At 33.9% G+C, this 21,253-nt stretch overlaps 4 protein-coding genes across 8 annotated transcripts; 2 read left to right on the top strand and 2 right to left on the bottom strand.

Annotated features, from left to right (window-relative positions):
• The first annotated feature begins 1,281 nt into the window (after positions 1-1,281).
• On the top strand, positions 1,282-3,324 carry LOC105347006 (BTB and MATH domain-containing protein 39). Its single transcript, XM_020074834.3, has 2 exons — positions 1,282-1,738; positions 2,749-3,324. Exons 1-2 carry the CDS (start codon positions 1,363-1,365, stop codon positions 3,171-3,173), a joined length of 801 nt encoding a protein of 266 aa, XP_019930393.2. The 5' UTR covers positions 1,282-1,362; the 3' UTR covers positions 3,174-3,324.
• Positions 3,325-5,280: 1,956 nt separating this feature from the next.
• On the bottom strand, positions 5,281-9,874 carry LOC105347007 (ras-related protein Rab-35). The gene is made up of 6 exons (XM_011455860.4): positions 9,722-9,874; positions 7,932-7,982; positions 7,381-7,504; positions 6,656-6,780; positions 5,960-6,084; positions 5,281-5,592 (listed from the first exon to the last, which is right to left on the bottom strand). Exons 1-6 carry the CDS (start codon positions 9,771-9,773, stop codon positions 5,449-5,451), a joined length of 621 nt encoding a protein of 206 aa, XP_011454162.1. The 5' UTR covers positions 9,774-9,874; the 3' UTR covers positions 5,281-5,448.
• Positions 9,875-9,882: 8 nt separating this feature from the next.
• LOC105347005 (sn-1-specific diacylglycerol lipase ABHD11) lies at positions 9,883-13,199 on the top strand. 3 transcript variants are annotated; one of them, XM_011455856.4, is made up of 6 exons: positions 9,883-10,060; positions 10,879-11,077; positions 11,507-11,680; positions 11,950-12,132; positions 12,533-12,714; positions 12,915-13,199. In XM_011455856.4, exons 1-6 carry the CDS (start codon positions 9,966-9,968, stop codon positions 13,084-13,086), a joined length of 1,005 nt encoding a protein of 334 aa, XP_011454158.1. In that variant the 5' UTR covers positions 9,883-9,965; the 3' UTR covers positions 13,087-13,199. The 3 variants fall into 3 exon arrangements, with proteins under 3 accessions (XP_011454158.1, XP_011454159.1, XP_065935896.1); XM_011455857.4 differs by having other exon boundaries at positions 9,884-10,060; positions 10,879-11,035; XM_066079824.1 differs by having other exon boundaries at positions 9,891-9,996.
• A 1,931-nt stretch (positions 13,200-15,130) lies between these two features.
• LOC105347004 (RNA N6-adenosine-methyltransferase mettl16) lies at positions 15,131-19,437 on the bottom strand. 3 transcript variants are annotated; one of them, XM_011455855.4, is made up of 8 exons: positions 19,323-19,437; positions 18,386-18,721; positions 17,851-17,991; positions 17,500-17,758; positions 17,091-17,160; positions 16,461-16,550; positions 16,059-16,196; positions 15,131-15,736 (listed from the first exon to the last, which is right to left on the bottom strand). In XM_011455855.4, the coding sequence occupies exons 2-8, from the start codon at positions 18,702-18,704 to the stop codon at positions 15,170-15,172; spliced, it is 1,584 nt and encodes a 527-aa protein (XP_011454157.3). In that variant the 5' UTR covers positions 18,705-18,721; positions 19,323-19,437; the 3' UTR covers positions 15,131-15,169. The 3 variants fall into 3 exon arrangements, with proteins under 3 accessions (XP_011454157.3, XP_034299314.2, XP_034299315.2); XM_034443423.2 differs by lacking the exon at positions 19,323-19,437 and adding an exon at positions 19,046-19,236; XM_034443424.2 differs by lacking the exon at positions 19,323-19,437 and adding an exon at positions 18,854-19,004.
• Between the last annotated feature and the right edge of the window lie 1,816 nt (positions 19,438-21,253).

The raw sequence follows: 21,253 nt of genomic DNA, 5'->3' as shown, positions 1-21,253 counted from the left end.
TACTCTATCCAACGCGTACGGTAACGAAACGTGACACGTGACAGACCAATACCCCAAGACAACTTAAATTGTTAAACCAATACCCCCCCCCCCCCCAAACTACAGACTCAACTACAAGAATACAATATCCAGAAAAAAAGATCTATGGAATCGCAGCACAATTTAGTAGTGGCCCCGGAGAAAGATCGCCAGATTTGTCGATTGCAATTTGGGCGATTTTGCACGCGGATACAACGAATTCTTGTACCGGAAATTGGCTGCTTTGATGTCCATCTTCGTAACCATGTAATAATCATCCTCTGTCGAAATCTAAAAAAATAAAAACACTTCGCATGATAGCAAGGGTCCAAATAAGCAAAGACCTTTACACTCTCCCGCATGTCATAGTGAATATACCAACCGTCATTGGCAATGTAGAGGTGTTTGTCTGGAAGACTTGTGAATGGAAAATATTCAAAACGACAAGGACAAATTCAGAGAAAATTGTTGTATATCTACATGGTGTTCCTAGGAAAGACTCTTACTCGTTCCCTTGTCTCCTCCACCCCACCCCCACCCCACTCCCCACACACACTCCAAATGCACAACTATACCAAAACAAGACAAACCATCGCACTGTCTGATGGTTTTAACAAAACATAAATCCTGTTTTATAAAAGAGGATAGCGTTAGTGACTTGTCTCCTCTTTCATCAGCGGTATCTTTTCATTACATTCATATATGATATTCTGTCAAGATTTTTTGAAGTCTCGTCGGATCTCATTTGTTTAAATTTAAAGCGCCTATATATACCACGCACTGACAGCTGTATTAATAATGCATTCAGATCTGATTTTAATCTTTCAAAAAAAAAGTGTTTTTACTTCCAAGGGGGTATATATACTAGAGTGAGAACAAAAGAACTTTTTATCTATCGCGTTATAGCCCAACAAACAAAGGTTCTATAGGTAGTGAAAAGAGCTGCACCATTTCAATAAAAGTAGAATTGATAATGGGGAGCTTTAATGATATTAATTATCAAATCGCATTGAGGCGGGAAATCTTGGTGTGTGTGCAGTATACATAAGATAATCAGTTCCCTATTTGAAAAGCATTTGACATAAAACAACCCGATTTCAAACATACCAGCACTCGCCGGAATCTTTCACCCTTTATAAGCTCCTAAACGCCGGTCTCCTAATGTATTGAATATATTGTCGCTGCCATTATTTATCGCTACTCTCTCTTAATTTATTTTCAGGTGACTTGTAAACATTTGATAACTATATAACCCAAGAAATTAAATACCAATGGTATACACAAATAAAAGGTGTAATTCATTACAATCTACAAACGCTTGCCGCGCTCAGCTACCGGGACGATATGAGTAGTGTAAGCGCAGCCATGCCCGCTAGAAAAGGCATCCTGGGGACCCCTCTGTCCCTCAGACAAAGCGATGACAAGTTGTCTGCCGTCAGCAGCAGCCGGGACTTCGAGAAGCCGCGTCCCCAGGGCGAGGAGAAAAATCCTGTCCCTTTCGTGCAGGAGGATGGATTTTCGGATATTGTGTTGGTCGTGGAAGGGAAACGTCTCTACACGTCTCGGAGTTTGCTGTGCATGTCTTCCCCCGTGCTCGCCAGGATGTTGGCGTCCCCGGAACAGAAGGACCAGCGGGAATTCCCCCTACAGGGAAAGTCCTACGACACCATCCACGAACTCCTGTACATCCTACATCCAGCCTACCAACGAAAGGTCACAGGTAAACGGTGAACTTTTTACAGATCTCAGGTCGAAGAGACGCATTGTTTTGCATTGTTTTTGTAATAATCGATTACATTTAATCGTTCCAATTGATTTCAAAATGGATATTAAAGTAAAGAAGAAAAAAATTCAAAGTTCTCTGCAGAGAAAATTTTAAAAATATTCATTTTTTTTAAAGCAAAGTCTTAAAGAGAACTTATATCCTTTGTCCTTAAAACAAATGTTTAGCATTTGAAAATTAAATTCAAATACAAAAAAGGGTTGGGTGGGATGGTGAAGGACTTAAATCCTTCGGAATTTTAGTCTGCTATTTGTGAATGAGTGTGTGATATGTTTTTTTGTTATACTTTCATGTTAAATACTGAAATCTGATTGGTTAAGACGCAGTTAATAATATTTACTATTACCCTCAGCGTTAGCAACGCACTTGGCAACAGGTAACATTAAAAAATGTTACATGCGCGAAAATTATGCGCGTACGGTTCGCTGTAGAATTCACGTTATTCCTATATAAAAGCAGTAAAATTTTCTTAAAAATTTTAAAAAAGACATTCAGTATAACAAAATAAATAGTGCCTGTTTGGGAGGATAACAGTTGAAATTGACACCCCTCGAAAACCATTGTCAACCTCCGCTTCGCGTCGGTTGACAATGGTTTTCTCGGGGTGTCAATTTCAACTGTTACCCTCCCAAACAGGCACTATTTATATAGTATTATATTGTTTCGAGTGATTAAGTGCATAAATTAAAAGATTTTCAATCAAATCTGCAAATGAATGGCATTTTGCAACTACAAGAACGTACTTGTTGCATTTTGTATGTCGTTGCAAACAACGGCTAAGTAATACACTTGGTTCCAAAATCACCAAGTCCTGTTTTAAGGAAATCCGGCCTGTAAACCAAGAAAACAGATAAAAAGATTGCCAACCCTGACGGTTCCTATTTCTTACAGTCTAAAAACGTTGCTATGCAGTTGCATATTTTTAACCATAGATTATTATTTTCCAGATCAAACAGCTTTCCAAATACTACCTATAGCAGAGGAGTATCAGATATGGAATCTGAAGCAGCGATGTGAGGAGATTCTTCTCAACTCATTAAATATGGAGAAGTCTGTCAAAGATGACCAGTTACTTCGTTGTCTTCAGATATCTGACACTTACAAGCTTTTTGCACTTTGGACAAAATGTTTACAGCTTTGTGCCAAACCAAATGTTAACCTCGCAACACTGCAGCGCAACCCAGAGTATGAGCACATATCAAGGTTCCTGAAAAGCATGCTAGAGGCCTTTAAAACTGGCGTTAGTGAAACGCATCGGTCACACAATGACGGTAGTCACGTGGTTGTTCCCAGACGCGGGAGCACAACGCTGATTGATGAAACAAACGTTCGAAAGACCTTTGTTACTAGTCACACCCAGACAAAATTTTAAAATGATTGAAAAACTGCCTAGTCATTCATCATATTCGTAGTATGGAATTCAGTTCGCCTTTCATACACTCCAAGTGTTGGAAAGAATAGACGCATCGGACAGGTTGACATATGAACATTAGGTCTTCAATGGAAGATTTTATAGGACTGTAAGCCATGGAATATATTGTGCATACATCCAATATAATCTCGGTGCTTTTCTGATCTGTTAAAATCCAGATTTTTAGTCAGGCACATTCTTGCAAAGAATATTTGGGGTCCGTATTGTTTGTTGTAACTAAAGTATGAACTGAGAATATCCATGATTTTATATATACATTTTATTGTAATAAATCATATCACAATTAGATGTTACTCATTATGGATTACCTTAGTATCTATGAATACATAACAAAGAAAGAATTGTTTACACAGTCTATAACAATAAATACTACACTGGTACCTTGTAATACCATCAAGTACAAGCACCTGCAAACTGCAAGTCAACTACCTATTCACATGGACATTGATTCTTCTGTAGACATTAACACAATCTAAAATTGTTTATTTCTGTCATTTATCTAATTTGTTGTCTCGTTCAATGAAACGGCACATCATTTTTGTTGATAACATTTCAGGATTTCTTGATACAATTAAGTATTACAAAATGCTTCACAGATACAAAGAAAAAAACAGAATATTTGGATTATAAAGAGGTTGATGATGATTAGGAAAATTGAAGTATGGTTAATTGTAGTAAAATAATACATATATCTTACATGTCACAGCCTGAAGTGTATTAATGGCATGCTCGTGTTTCTACATTGCAGTTAAACCCTTGTTCACATGATTCAGTGAAACATGTATTTTTAAACAAATGTTATGCAAAGAAAATTTTAAAAAAAAGTAAAAAAATATTAAGTCAAACAATTGCACACAAAGTTTGGCAATATCAAATGCAATTAAACAACATACAAAGGGAAGCATCTGCATTGTGATACCATGATAAGGGGGGGAGTTACACATCCTATCAGAACTGTATTCTGTTACATCTGCATTGTGATACTATGATAAGGGGGGGAGTTACACATCCTATCAGAACTGTATTCTGTTACATCCATTTGAAACTGACACAATTACATGCAGCATCTTAGCATGAATAAAATGAATGACCCTAAACAATCAACTTACACATTTAAACTCCAACACACTATTCTGGTAATTAATGATACAATAATTTGTAGACTGCCATATTTTTCACAATTTGACTCTGTATGTCACAAGATAGCATTCTCATATTGATGGGAAGAATGTTTGGGTACAAATTAAATTATTTTTCAAAACATTGTATACAAAAAATGCATACACTTCTAAATTTTATCTTTCCTAGAAATATTATAATATCTTGCAGAGTGGAAATGCGAGACATTGTGTATCAATTACATGTATTTTTATAACAAATGCACTTTGAAAACCTGAACATTTCAATGTTAAAAGACCCCTATAAAAATTTTCTAGTTGATAAGAGTTGCATGTATGTACTCAAAATTGGCTTGTGGCACCGCAACTGTAAATCAGTTCTGATATGCTTGCAAACAAGCATTAGATGCAGCATAAGGTTATCAAACATGCATGATTCTTTTACATAGCTTCTTAAGATGTACAGCTTTGAAAGTTGAAACAAGACTTGCAGAGATAAATGGTGAAATAATAATTGAAAGTGGGGATTGTTGTGCAAATAAAAAAATAAATCTTAATTTGAATGTGCACAGGGGAAATAGCTTTGATCTAAAAAAATAAAAATTTAGGAATGCAATGTGTTTTATCTACAAGTAAATTATTATACTAATATCCTACATCTTTCACTGTTTACACGTCTATTTCCATACTATGCTGTATGTGCACCAAAAATTATCAATATGAAGACATGAAACACACATTAACAAAACATCATTTATAATTATGACTGTTTTTTGGGGAAAACTCAGGGAGTAACAAACAAGAAGCATATCAACAGATTTAACAATACAATAAATTGTTGTATATTTCCATAAAAAAAAAAAATTGTGTCAAAAGAGTCGTAAAATTCCTCGGAGGATAAAAGCCAAACCTGTTTTAAAGTAACCTGACAGTGTGAGCAACACATTTCTCATTTAGTACAAATGAACAACGAGGAATACTAATTACTCTACCATTTAGTATCATGAATCCCGCATCATGTATTGCTATGTTCCTGGCACCATCAGTGCACTTCACATGTATTGAAAATAAATGTTCACATCCTAAATTACGTGCATTCACACTTTACAGCAGCCCTTTTTGCCCCCGCCCCCTCCTGTTGACCTCTTGTTCAGTTTTATTGACTCGGCTGGTTGTTCCGCTGCTTTCTTCATTTGTTCTTTCTTTGTTGCTAAAACTAATTTGGTGATGGCTAAAAACATCTGAAACAGATACAAAATAAATGTTTACCAGATAAAATGCAGAAGTTTTTTGTGACTTTAATTTTCGCTGATGGCTGATTTAAAAAAAAATCCCTTTTTGTGATGAAATCTTTGTGAATGCAATCAACATCTAAAAATAAATACTAAAATTTTCATTTACCAGTACATGTCAGTACACAAAGATATCAAAACTGATTCACACCCTCAATGTTTGTTTGAACATATTTTATTGTACAAGTATATATAATACATGTATATTGTAGGTTTGAACAAAAGTTCTATATAAAATTGTCTACATACGTTGTTTACACAGGTTAATATGAAGTATAAATTTTGACTAGACAGCAATTTGAATAATTGCACTTACTTCTTCTACATTCTTGTTTTCTTTGGCACTGGTTTCAAACAGCTGAATTCCCATCTGTTCTGCAAACCTCTGGGCGTCCTGGGTCAGGACAACCTTTCTATCCGAGTCATCATCTTTATTACCAACTGTCAAAATCATACATTTACAACATTTTTAAAATGAAAGAATACAAATGCAATGCAAGAAGCTAAATCATTCACAATACATGTACTGGAATTTTCTGACGTTAACATACAGTATCTTATATTATTCAGTTATAAACAAGACTACAATTCTGCATATAATTCATTGTGTACTGGTATCATACTAAAAATAAATGGCATATTGTGCTTTTTACCAGTAATAGTTATGATATATCTCACCTACACACTCCTCAAAATTAACTGACTCTAAAGTACCAGATACATATGCATGTGTACAATATTTCATCTATGCAAAGATTTGTAAAGGTACTGTGGAATCATTAGAATTTGAGGTGACTCAAATTTCATGGTATTCTTAGGTAGCCCTCACCTACGAATTTTCATCCTCCACAAAAACTAATTATAAAAAATGTTGTTTTCCACCTGAAACTAAAACATCCATGAAATTACATCCCCATAAATAATAAAAAATCCCACAATCCACGAAAATTGGCCCCAACGAAATAAAATGAATCCACAGTAACCTTGACCCAAGTTATCACAATGAGCATACCTAATATTCTATTAACGACATCACAGTTCTGATCAATCTCGTGAAGCCACCTCTTTACATTAGCAAATGATTCTCCGCTGGTGACATCATACACGACTATCACGCCATGTGTTCCTCTGTAATACCTGTCAATAAAGTCGAAATCTTTCATTAACAGGAAAGCTCTTACAAGACAGATGGCAGCAAAAGGAGGCTGAAGACTTCCACCAAATCAATACATACATCTGTGACTGATCTTCCATTGCTGAGGAAATCTTAATCAGCGATCAGAAAGCATTCAAAAATCAATATCTTATTTTTAATAGCTCTGAATGTATTTTGGAGTGAACATGTAATAAACATATACAGATTGTAAATCATTAACCTGTATCAGTCTATATATATCATAGACAAGATAGAATAACATGAGATCTGTAAGCCTGTATCAGGCTATCAACAACGGAAAATATCACATTTTAGTTTCATTATTCAATGTGGTAGGAAGCCTTCCTTAATATTAACATATTAAACCCAATTAATTTAAATACTTAATCTACAATTTTTATAACATAAAAAGGATTTCCTCCTATTATTTTGTTTTTAAGATATTGGGATATTTGGGGGGGGGGGGGGGGGGGGGGGGTGTCAAATTGTTTTTGCTCTTGAATATCATTACTTAATTAACAAGCACAACATACAGTAATAACATGCAGTTATTAAAGCAGAAGAATTAATTATAAACTTACGTGGAAGTTATGGTTCTAAATCGCTCCTGTCCTGCCGTATCCCAGATTTGAAGTTTAACTTTTTCACCATTGACATCAACAGTTCGAATTTTAAAATCTACTCCTATGGTTGTTATGTAGGTACCTGAAATTTCAAACGGAAGTATTCTTATCAATCAAGTCAACCTCTTGGAACAAAAACAATAAGGATAAAGTTGACTGGACAAGAAATAGCCAACCTTATGTTTTCACCCAATAAAATTTTGTTTACACACCAAGAAATGAAACAAGTATATTTTTTTCACAAATAATTTGATGTTGAATGACTATGAAATAGCACAGAGTTAAAAACATTTCACCACTTCTACATGCATACAGCATGTCACATATTACAAAATCAAACTAGAGTATCATATTACAGGAAATACCATTTATAGAATCGTCATCTTTCTTTTTTTGTTTGAAAAACACCACATAAAGATATAAGGAAATGCTAAATTAATTTTTTTTTCAATGCGTAAGATTTCCTTTTTATATGTTTTTTAGTTATTGATTTTTTATTTAATATCTACCTGAGAATGTATTGTCTGAGAATCTCAATAGGAGACTGCTTTTGCCAACACCTGTAAAAGGAAAACATAGCCAAAATGATATAATACATGTACCGTTGATTCACACTGATTATTTTTTAAATGTCTCAAATCCAGTATGGTGACATGTAAGACAGCATATACTGCTCCTTAAGTAGGGTGTATTTAAGGAAAATAGTAACAAAAGGAATAAAATCTACATCTTAGTGGAATTTGCATCAGGTTAAAGGAACTGAATATTTATTTTAAAAGTCAAAGCATCAAACATGTCTAATGTTAAGTTTTGTGTTTAAATAACTTAATTATTGCCCTGCTTTAACTTCATAAAAATCAATCAAATTTTGGATTTCACATTATATCATCAAAATGGCTACAAAAGATGTTTTACATGTACATAATATTTATATATATATTTATCATAAAGTCTTGTGTATAGCACCCTAAAAAGTTGGGTGTAAAATGCTTAAAAACACCCCCACAGTCCCTATGTATAATACGCACCAAAAATGAAGAAATTTTCAATCATGACTTTTGAAAAGTCACTTATGTGCATGCATTCATGATTGATAATGTAATCAAAGCACTTAAAAGTAATAATGTTTGTAAAATCTAAACTATAACAACAACAAAAGTATTGACTTATTTGATAACTAGTCCAATTCTTTGATTATTAAGAAACATTTGTATGATTCTTGTATATTGTCATTATGAAGTCAGACAAATGATCAATTTATTTTTAACAGTGTCAACATAAAACAATAACAAGACACAAAATGAATATGTTTTAAATCAAATAATAACAAGACCTATTGCTAATCTTCCTGTGCTTCAATTAACTGCATGCCGAAACAAGACAGGTGCATGCTTCATGGGAAACTGTTACACAAACAAGTCAAGAGGTGGCTGGTTACACTATTGCAAATAAACTGTCGAATACTTGTTTGATGCGAAGAACAGTGGTCTGAATGGATTAATATTCCAATACATGGAAATAATAACAATGTATTTTTGACAAAATATGCTTGGTGCTCCCTGAATGTGACTCATACAACTTGCATAACAAACAATTTCGGCAGTCATAGTCCTGAGGTATCTAGAAACAAATTCTGAGAAAAAATGGGGTAAAATTTTGTTTCTATGCATAATAATATGCACCCCCCATTTTTAATCAATATTTTGGCTGAGAAAAAGTGTACTATACACAAGACTTTATGGTACAAATTGCTGAAATTAAATACATGTGCTTTAAAAACTTATAAACTAATATTTGAATCCCCTTTGATAAGATAAAGAGGATACCAAATTTCTATATTTAAGCACATATCAACATTAAGTCAACATTAGCCATCCTCCTTTTATCTACCTCCTTTTGTCCAAGAAGTAATTCAATGCATGATTGAACAACATTAAATAAAAGCCAATGGGTCACCATTTGATTAAAAATTATCACTATTGTCTACAAAGCTACAAATCTCTATTCTTTTAATATGTAATTGATGAATGACATTTGTATATCATTATCAAAGTTCTATCACAGGGATCATAGACAGAGGAAACTCGGAAAACTATAGTTAGGAAAATTATTCACTTAAGAAAAAATCTTTCAATTCAATGATGAACAGTTTACCATCAATCTAAAGGAAATACCTACAAAGTAACACGAAGACGTGTAAATTGTGAGAATGAAAAGTTTGTTTACATCTATAGCTACTTGAAAAATGTTAAGTATGAAACAAGATAGAGGTTAGATTATATTTTTTGTATATCCTTACCACTATCTCCTATAATGAGTAGTTTGAATAAATGATCATACTCTCTGGCCATATTTGTTGAGCTTTCTTAGCCCAAATTTATTAACTCGGAAGTTCCAACAAAATCTCAAACCGGATATGAGGCGTGATGTACGCTTTGCGCATGATTTGTTATCGGTCTTGGTCAATAAAACGTTTTCCGGTGTTGCGTAAGGAGGACACTAACATCAGTAGGGTGTAAACTGACCAACCTTGAGGAACCGATATGTCCGGAGTTGTGGTTAAACGAATTCTAGGTCAAACAAGCATTTGCAGAAAATGTTTGTTTTTAAATCTTTCCCGTAACATACAGAATGTAGGGTAATAATTTACATATATCATATACAACATTTACAATGTCACTGCATGAATCATTGAATGTGTGTTAAATTAAAATAAATAGTGTATAATGTAAACTTTATGAAAATGATAACATAATTTACATTGAAGACATGATATTTTATTTAGTAATGAGACCCTTGACATGATAATATCATAATATTATTATTTCAGTTCGTTCAATATGACTTTTTTTTCTAACTAAGAGTATAAATTTTATAGTCATTGGATCTTACAACACAACAAACTGAAACAATTTAGATTTGTTATTTTGCGATAGGATATTTTTCGAGTCATCACTCAGTTCGTACTTCATCAAAGATCGTCAGGAGCCAAGAACGGGGAAAAAATCCTAAATTACATACAAAATTAAAAATACAAATCTAGCATAGATTCGAAGACCCAAACTTTAACTACTGTTTTAAGATTTTCAAAATTGATCTCTTTCATGGAATAAAATGCATGCACGAAATGTCTTGAACACCTTTAACTACATTAAGAGGATATCACATGCCAAAATGTATTTAATTTAGCTTAGATATATATTATATAAATATGAATCAAATTACAGTTAAATACAAGGTGCAAAATACTTATTCACAATCAACGACAAATTTCGTTTTGGTATATCAAAAGTTAGACTTATCATCCCTTGTCCAGTTAATCTATTCAAACAATGGCTCTTTGTACCAGCTGAGGTCCTTCTCTTATTGGTAAAATTGTGAACACAAAATACATTATGAATGTACATGTAATTAACTATATGAAAAAGTAATGGCGTATTCACCTTTTTTTTTCAGATCATCCAAAGTTTCTGCTGTTAATCTTGCATATGACTACCAAGAAACACCCAATGATTACGATGTCCTCCCCCCATTGATCATAATGCATGGGTTAATGGGTTCTTCTTCGAACTGGGCCACCATATCCAAGGTGCTGGCAAACACTGATAGAAAGGTACCATTGGCCAGAAAATACCCCTCTCGGAAAATACCAGTGGTAAATACTGGCATTTTGATCCTGTCCCGGGAAATACTACTGATTGTTTTCTAAACTGTTTTCTAATTACTGGAAATCAAAAATTTTGTAATTATTTATAAGTAGATGCCCAATGCATTACTGGGTAGCCAAAACCTGTTAAATTCAAGAACAATGACTAAATGTCTTTGTCTATAAGGTGTACTTCTGTGTTCATTCCAACAGATTTGATTAAAAGTATGTAGTATGCAGTTGTGCTTTTTTCCCAGTATTTCCAGGGAAATCCCAGTAATAAGTGGGAAATACCAGTATTTTAAACCCTCCTTGAAATTTAAGTAGTTCCCTCTTTTTTTAACAACTGTTATTTTTTCAGTGAAATAGATGAAGTATTGATTTGGAGATGCAAATATTACCACATAGTAAATGAAATAAACTTTTTCTCTTTCTCAGATAATAAGATTAGATGCTCGTAATCATGGTAATAGCCCACACAGTGAAGATATGTCTTATGAAGCAATGTCCTATGATGTGCTGAAGGTGATGGATAACATGAAGATCGAGAAAGCCTGTCTGATGGGCCACAGTATGGGAGGGAAAGCTTTCATGACAACAGCACTGCTACATGTAATGCACACATCTTTTATCTTTATTAGCATTATCTTCCTATTACTTGTATTATCAAACATCAATGTTTCTGAAGCAATGCAAATGTATGTACAATTTATATGTGCCCTGAACAGGACCATAATGTACCTAAGTTTCACTACATGTATTTGCAATAAGGGTTACATTGTTATTCCAAAGCACTTGATGGAATATTTAGGTACTATTTGTATGCTTTTAAATTTCGAGATAGAGATATTATCAGATAAATTGTTTAAGTTTTCTTCCAGCCAGAGAGGGTTTCAAGCTTAATTGTGGTGGATGTTTCACCCACCCTTAGTCCCGGTGCCAAATACTTCCCGAGTTACCTACAATGTATGTTAAAGATCAGTTCACAACTACCAGAGATGGAAGGAGTACCCCTCACAAAAGCCAGAAACATGGTTGTAGAGGCACTGGAGGAGGTAGAAGAGGTATGTACTGCTGCAAAGTTCAGAAGAAAAATGGTTACCGGGTGTGTGTGAAGGTATCATTTTCCACAGGCAAATGATGTTTGTATGGTAAAATAAACTATTTAATTCCTTTGAGAAATATATACACTGTACTTACTTATTCTCTCTATGCTCCGGAGTACACATGCAGCTGTAATGTGAGAAATATATACTGGTTCAGTATTTGCCCTGTAAGTAAACAAAATAAATGAATTTTCACATACCTTCCTGGTACATGCAAAATAAAATGGTTGCAAACTGTTTTTACATTGTACAGTCAATAAATAGAATTAAGTACTTTATAATTAAAGTTGATTTACAGTCATGTCAAAAGTGTTTGTGGGACATCTTAAATCTTCTGTTTGATTTCCTTTGATTGTAGCACCTGGGTGTTCGGCAGTTTCTGGCAGCAAACCTTATCCAAGTGGATGGAAAGCTGAAATGGAGAGTGAATCTGGATGCAATTATCAATAATTATCAGGATTTGGCCAGTTTTCCCAAGTTTGACACAAAGTATGAGGGACCTACCCTGTTTGTGGGTGGAGAGAAGTCTGAGTATATTAGGTGGGATAATGTTTTCTCTTATCTTTTCTACTTTCCTCTTTTTAACCCGAAAATGTGTTTCACAGTATTGAATAGAAAAATTAACATATTTTTTAAATTTCAACATGGTACATTTGATACAGTACATGTATTATATTATAAAGTATGTTAAACAAAACTGTTGATATTTTTTAAAGAGAGAATATGTTTTTCTTTTTAAGCCCAAGCACAACGCCAGACATCATGAATCTCTTTCCCAATGCTTTTATTGTACACATACCAAGGGCAGGTCACTGGGTGCACTCAGACAATCCATTTGAGTTCCTGGAATGTGTTATAGGATTTCTGAATGCTGAAGCTGAGGGACAATTATATAAAAATGTGCCAAGCTAATCTAATGAACCAAATTTTAGTCATAATTTCTTAGATGTTTTTATCATTCAGTGGAATCAGTGCTATTAAGTTTTTAAGATTACAAATGGAAAAAATAAACCTGGTTGGCTTTGTTTTATTTTTAGGCCAAGATGCAACTTGTGCAATTTAAGTTCATGTTTGTTAATGGTAGATTGAAATCTTTTTATTGTTAAAGAGAAGCAATGACACGCTGGCTTTTACATGTACTTCCTTTAAATCCTATAAATAAGATTTCCAAGGGCAATAAATCAGGGCTTATACCTACTATTGTTACTCATAATTACCATCCCATTCTGTGGTAATCCTGCAGTGATCAGTCTGTCTGACTATTCATTTATAGGATATAATTATCTCCTCTTTGTCATACGATGACTTATAAATTTTTCATTTGGAATAGAACTTTATTTTTAAAGCTCATTGCAAACCTTTGGGCATTTATTTGGTTTAATATGAGCATTATTGAGCCAGTGGGAATGAATTTATGGTCCAAAACTGAGTTTTGTACATATCAGCTATGACCTTCACATTTGACCTAGAAACATAGTTCAAGGTCTCTTCAAACATCTGTTGAAGTATGAGCCAAATAAAACTAAGGGGAAAGAATCTATGCTCTGGACAAAGATTTTTATTTTAACGTGGTCTGATTTGACCTTGAACCTCCTTGAACCTTTGTTCAAGGTCACTGCACACATCTTTTGACGTAAGGCTCTCTGGGTAAAGTATGAATCAGATTGGATCTATGAGCATGAATATATGATTCAGACAAATTCTGCTGTGATCATAACCTTAGATCTAGAAACTTGGCTCAAGATCACTGCACACCCTTCTATCAAAAGGCACTTAGTGCGTGAAATATAAGCCAGATTGGGCCAAGGAGATAGAAAACATGCTCTGGACAATTGATCTCGGATGGACAGATATCATGATAGGGCATCCACAAAACAGGGATCTATTACTAGACAAAGTTGAGATGGTGAGCATTTCAAAGGGCCCTGACTAAATAATGGAAGTTAGGATAAAAAGCATTTCAGAAGACTTGCTTTGATTTACCTACGACTAGTTGGCATTGAACTTTAATTCAAGCTCATTACCCTTACCTAAAGGTTTTCGTTTGGTTTTGTTCTGAACAAGATTAAGTCTTTGGTTAATAATTTAATTATGGTTTAAAACTGGATTTTAAAGAGGTCAGCTATGACCTTCACATTTGGCTTTGATACTTGGTTCAAGGTCACAACCTTTACTGAAAAGCTCCATTTATGTGAAGTTTGAGCCTGATAGGGCTAAGGGGAGAGAAGATATGTTCTGAAAAGAATTTTGTTTTGTGTTGTCTGATATGAACTTGGCCCTTGATCTACAAACTTCATTAAAGATCAGTGCACACCCTTTAACCATAGGCACCCTGTGTTCGAATTATAAGCCAGATTGGACCAAGGGGTGAGAATACAGGTGCATGTATATGATTTGCACAAGGATATTCCATATGATATTGTTATGACCTTTACCTAAGACCTAGAAACTTGTTTCAAGATCACTGCACACCCATTTACCCAAGGCACTCTCTGGGTGAATTATGAGCCAGACTGGGGCAAGGAGAGAGAAAATATTCTCTGGACATAATCTCGGGCGAACAGACCAAGATCACTAAAGGGCACTTGCTGAACGGGCCCTAAAAGTTTTGAAATGAAATGCTCTTCACTAAAAGAAGGGACCTTTGAGATGGTTGTATACATCTAAATGACATCTAACTCATCAAATGAATTCAAATTCTATCTAATACTTTGCTCCAATTTGCAATCCATGTGTGTAATAACATATGAAGACTGCAAATTCTTAATTAAGAATTATAGGGAATCTTGTTTTTTAATACCAAACCTAAACATCATTTTCTCAAATATGATTTAGACACTTTATCACAAGTAAAAAACATTTCTGGTAGTAGATACATGTATTTGTAGAAATGAATCTTAGAAAGAACATAACTATCTTGAACCAAGAACCAATAAACAGAACTATTCTCAAACCATTCACATTTATTTTCTATAATTATGATAACGTGCAACAATTAATCAGTGATGTGATTCTTTAAGTATTGCAGAATTTGATGCATCTGGTCTTTCTGCCCCTCCCTATACACCATTTCCAAACTGATGGAATCTGCTGCTATTTTAATAAACATGTCACACTTAACAAGGAACTGGTCCTTGTCTTCTTCAGACAGAGAGTCACCGGTCACACATGGCACCACGTTGTCTTTTGAAGATGATGCTCCTTGGTTAGCTGCCTTCTCACCATCTCCAGATTTATTGACTTTCTCTTCAATTTTCTTTCCTTTGAATGTCTGATCATCATTAAAATCTGAGACAGATGTTACTTCCCTTTCACCTTGATTACATGGACTTTCCTGGCATTTTTCACAAGAATTTTCCAGTTGCTTGTCAGACTTTTCTCTTTCTGTGAAATTCTCTGTGACCTTCAGTTTTTTCACCTCTGTACCCTCGGATGTCTGCTCCTCCCCACGCCGCTTCATTTCACGACGTTTTCGCCGTTGATGTGACCAAGTGTTCTTAAAAGCTGTTAGCTTTAAATGAACAGTTTTTGTTTTGCTGTCAACGGACTTTAAATTCTCAATCTATAAAACAAATGATTTATTTTCAAATTATCAGTACTGGTATGCCAAATTTTTCAAATACTGGTAACATGTTTCACTAATGTCAAGCTAGGATCAAATTACTTTTCCAAGTATTTATGATACTGATTTTTGGCAGTGTTAAGATAAATAAGAACATGTCATGAAATAATAACACCTTCTTTTTAAATTCTCCTGAGATTCTATTTGGATTCCTTCAATTTTTAAAACACAATTCTCAAAAGAATAAGCAACTATTCAATGAACCACTGCATACTTATGCTTCAGTGTGTCTATAGAGTCTTCCTTACATGTGTACACATACCTGTAGAACTTTAAGCATCTCCATCACTTTGTTAGCCACATGGTCCACATCATACATAGAGACCGCAGACTGTGGAACTTCAAAGGTCAGGGGCAAGGACAGCTTCCTGCTTTTCTTTGTTTCTTGAAACAATGACCTCTTAAACAACAGAAACTAAGTGTACTGACGATAACCTCATTATTTGTAGCTATGACACAACAGTACAGCGGAAATTTATTCTTAAATTCCAACAACAACCCCTCTCCAAACCACCTTTTTTCATGGATATACTAGTACATGTACCGGTAATACTGAATAATAATTAATATCCAATGTCAGAAACCAATGCCAAATACTAGATATTATTGATTAGAGAACCCAATTTACAAATATGGCACTAAATGACATATGAAGGATACCTACAGGAAATATAACACTCGTGTCAAAGGTCCAGGCAATCCCCCACCGCATGGTCTTTCCCTGACAAAACTCTGTTGTTTGGTAATTTGGAATCTACAACAAACAGAATTTGGACAAAATTTAGATAAAATTCTACAAAATGCATGCAAATTATAGATCTATTTGTGCATATCATTTGGATACTATTCTACAACATACATGTACACACAAATTATAGATTTATTTGTGCATGGCAGTTTGAAATATGCATAGGTGTAATTTTCATAATTATTAAATTCTATTCTTATCAACATTAAAAGATTATTTTACAGAAAATTACCAGTATATGAAGTGTTTTTGCATTATATATTTGGCATCCAATCTTAAAAGTAATAAATTTGTATGCATATCACACTTGTAAGCTATCAAACAAATTTTTTTTTGAGAAGAAAGACCCCCACTTTAATATCAGCTTTAAACTAAGGACACATGGAGCAAAAAAAAAACAAACCCTCTTACTCCTTATTCTCTTACACCTCTTCAGAAAATCATTATAACTTCTGAAATACTAATATTGGTAGTTTCTTCTCCTGTGGTATTGGAGTCTTTCACCCCAATGCCTATTGCTACATATTTACATGTACAATGCATTACCTTATGATCTCTAAGCTCCTTTTTCACTAGAGGTATGTTGGTCTTTTTCCCAATCATACTAGTGAAAATTCTACAATACACAAATAAATGGAATCAATTCCATGTGTATACATTCTTTATATATATATACACACACACACACACAATATCATTGGTTCTACAAACTGAAATATTTACCAACAAACAGGATATTTTCTGGATTTTATTTAAGAATTGAATTTTTAAGATGATGCTTAATAAGAGACTAGTACATGTACATAGTGGATAATAAGTCAAAAGAGTCATATTGTCTTGTTTGTGCAAATGAAGTATCAACTAAACAGATTCTTAATCTTATTAATTCTCAATTAAAGCGTATTTCATTTTTCTTTGATGATTGAAGCTTACATTTTAATTTTTAGAACCTTACTTAATTCTCCCTTGAAGATCTACAGACTCTACAATGATTTTTTTGATAAACTCTGCCTCCCCTCCCTCTGTGATGCTCTCCCCCACACTAGCTGTGTTGATGGAAGAAGGCTCCGGTCTTTCATCTGACCGAGAGGACATAATTGCCTGAGCATCCATGTGATCAGCAAAGAATGGAGGATTACACATGCAGAAGTCAAACTGATCAGAGTTGCCCTCTAGCAGTTCCAAAAGAGCTGTTTTACCTGAAACTTTTTTGACTGTAAAAGAAAATAAGTACCATGTGCATCAACATTCAGAAATGAGAAGCATGTAAAACTTTGCATATTACTTTTTTGAAAATAGATATTACCTTTAATTTTTTCCTGCATATTGTTCTTTTGAATGTTTTTCTCTGCGATGGTAAAATTTGTTTCATCTACTTCTGATGCTAGAAATTCCCAGTTATTTTTCTTACAGCCAAGTAATGGATAAACACAAGTAGCACCAGTGCCTACAAAAACAATGATAGACAGTCAGATTACATACCCGGTACATAAGAATAGAGATTTCTCATGAAGATTCTAACTTTAGTGCCAATGTGGTATATGTTCCCTGTTCCTTCAAGACTAATCTAAAAGGTATGGTTAACAAAATAAATTATAAATCTAATCTCTCATATCTTACTGTAACATTAAAGAAAAATAATGTAGATGAATTATGAAATTCATGGGAAATCATGCATGTAATGGTTCAACAGGAACATTACTCTGCCTTTTCCGTCAAGTTTTTTATTGATGGAAAAGGTAAAGTGATGTCCTGATTGTATGGTGAGACAAGTCCATTTTCATTACCAGGTAATAAAAATCAAAGTCAGAATCTATAGCTTGTCAATAAGTTCTACAAACCTATATCTATGCCTTTTCCTCCGACATCAGTAAGGTCCTTCAAAATATCTTCTATCCACAAAATATAGTTTAGTCTTAGTGGAATCGTTGGAATAAGCCTATTAAGTGGCATCTCAACCTCCAGATCAAAGTCCTCTTTAAGGAGAGCAATGGCCAACTGTCTCAGAGAAGTAGGGCTCTTGTAGTCCAGGTGACATTTCCCCTTTAAGTCTTTGAAAACACATTTTGCAAAGTCTGGATATTTCTCTGCAAGTGTTTTAAAGTTTGGTGCCTTGTCTTTGTATAGGTTTCTTGGATGCATGTACTTATTTAATGCCATGTTGACATCAGCTTTCTCTGCAAAAGTATATATTTGTAATTCCTAAATTTCTTTTTTATCAAAAGCTAATGAACTAAAAATAAGACACTATTGTAAAAATGAGTTAATAAATTAGGGAGTAACATAATAAAGACAAGATTTAAACGTACATCCAGTACAAGTGTATGCATCATTGCCAACGATGGAAAAATGGTTTACAGCAAGATCATGTATTACTCTACACAATACTGTAATGATAGGAGTTTGAGCCAAAATTAATTTTGTCCATTCAGGACTTCAATTCTAACTTCATAAACAACATGTAAGCATAAAATTATATACAACTATATAGATCAACTTACATCGAATCATGTTTGTGTAGAGTTTACTCTAAGTCTTACAGTAAACACTTATTTGTCATTTTATTGAATACCCCACACTAAATGAAGGATGCATGCGAAATATCTTGAAAATAAAAAAGTAATCAAGAGATTTTGGCGCCAGAAGTTATATTATTTACACCAGTAACATATATACGTCCCTGTTTTAACGTATAATACCACTAGATTGCTTTACATGTCTGTTTTTAAGAATTAAATAATTTGAAACCAAAATAAAATATCACTGTATCGAACATACCAGATTGTTTGGCTAAAGGATCAATAAAGTAAAAACAAAAACTACAAAATTGTTGCGATCATCCCTCATCTGCTGGGCGCAGCCATGTTGAGTCGGTTTAAAAAAGATGAAACTAAAACACTGATAAAATTGGAATATCTTATGTGAATGATAAATTCAACTAAATAGTATTGAAAAAAGTAAATAAATATTTTCTATTTACATAACGACACCCTTACAACAAATATTATGCAATTCTATGGCAGAATTTGCTATTTTTACTCTAATAAACTAAATAATAATAACATAAACAGATCGAGATGGTTAATTGCCATCTCAAATTATTGGCATTACTTTATTATACAGGAAATTAGGGTGAAAAGCATTGTAAAGGGCTAATAATTACATGAACTTAACATTTCCTATGAGGCAACAAAAAGGAGTTCTGGCTGGTCAAGGAAATCATAGATGTTTGACCTTGACATCTGATCAAATTGTTTCAATTAAGGTACATGTAACTACAAATCCTAAAATCACACTATGGGTGAAGTAGCCAGATAAGGTAAAGTGTGAAAAGGAAAAAAAAAGCTCTAGACTAGTTTTTTTTTTAACATTGATCTGCAATGGTACTTTGTGAAATTAAGGATCCTCGACATCCCACGACTTCTATTTTTTTATGACAGTTCGTCATGACATGGCGATTTGAATGCATTGTAACACAGTTCATGTGGCCAATATTTTTTGTGCATCTCTGTGGCTACCCATCCGCAGGTCCCAAGTTTGAATACCGCAGCGACTTTTATTTTGATGAATAATATTTGAAAATTGCCTTTTCCCCCAAACTGATTCCCCCCCCCCCCCCCCCCACCTTGCATTTTCAAGTTAAACCCAAGAAATCCATATCTTTAAGTAATTAAGACGTTCAGGTTTGTATGCAGAACTTTCCCAGGTGTGTGGAGGATCCTTGACTACATATCATTTTTGTTGATACAGCTATTAGTTACATTTTAATTACTATCAAGGGGTGCTATAATTTGGGATAAATCTAAAATTTAATAAGTAATAAGCTCTGGATAGGAGTACAATTAAGTTAAAACATCATTGAAACCTACAACAACCCAACCAAAAATTCAGAGGACTGCCTTCCCCCAATCACCATTTATTGATTCAACAAAAAATTCTCTGATCAATCTGAGAATTTTGACATTGAAGTCATGTATATGAAATGCATCAGATAGTATTCTCTTAAGACATACCCAAATATAAAATTTTAAGGAAGCACACTCAACAGTTTGCAGATCTCCATAGATATGTGTACTGTAAACCAACTTTTATTCATGACGGCAATTTCACAAATTACAGGAGATAAGCTGAATCATCGCGACTTATTTTCAAGAAGATTGTCTTGAAAATAATATACCAGAGACATTGGAGAACTGATTCATGTGAGAAACATTCGGGAGGGCAAGGGTCTAGCGAATCTTCCAAAAATTTCTTGCAGGCTAATAAAAGCTGGTTTACAATACCGGTATAATTAATACACGTAGAAAAATCCACATTAAAGTAATCAATTACAAAATGACTGAATTAATCAATGAAAAATAACAAGTTAATTAGCATTACGATTTATTGACATAATACACAATAACAATCAGATCAAAGATTAAAAATCCTCAACTGAAAAAGGTCATGCGACTTCTCCCTTCAAAGAGCCACAAATCGGCACATACCTACAAACTGCACAGGACAGCAACTCTGTCCCAAGCAAATATTGTCTACACTTTGGATTTGTGTCTAAGGCTGGCATATTCACTTTGACATCACACAAAGCTTAACAAACAGCAAAAAGCATTGATTTGATTACAGACTGTTTGAAATCAACAGATTAATTGGCCATGGTTTGGTGCAAATTGTTCTTCATGCTGGTGCATTGACAGAGACAAAATTATCAC

Source organism: Magallana gigas, chromosome 3, assembly GCF_963853765.1.
Source record: "Magallana gigas chromosome 3, xbMagGiga1.1, whole genome shotgun sequence".
NCBI classification, from domain to species: domain Eukaryota; kingdom Metazoa; phylum Mollusca; class Bivalvia; order Ostreida; family Ostreidae; genus Magallana; species Magallana gigas.
This window is presented reverse-complemented; position numbering and strand designations above follow the sequence as displayed.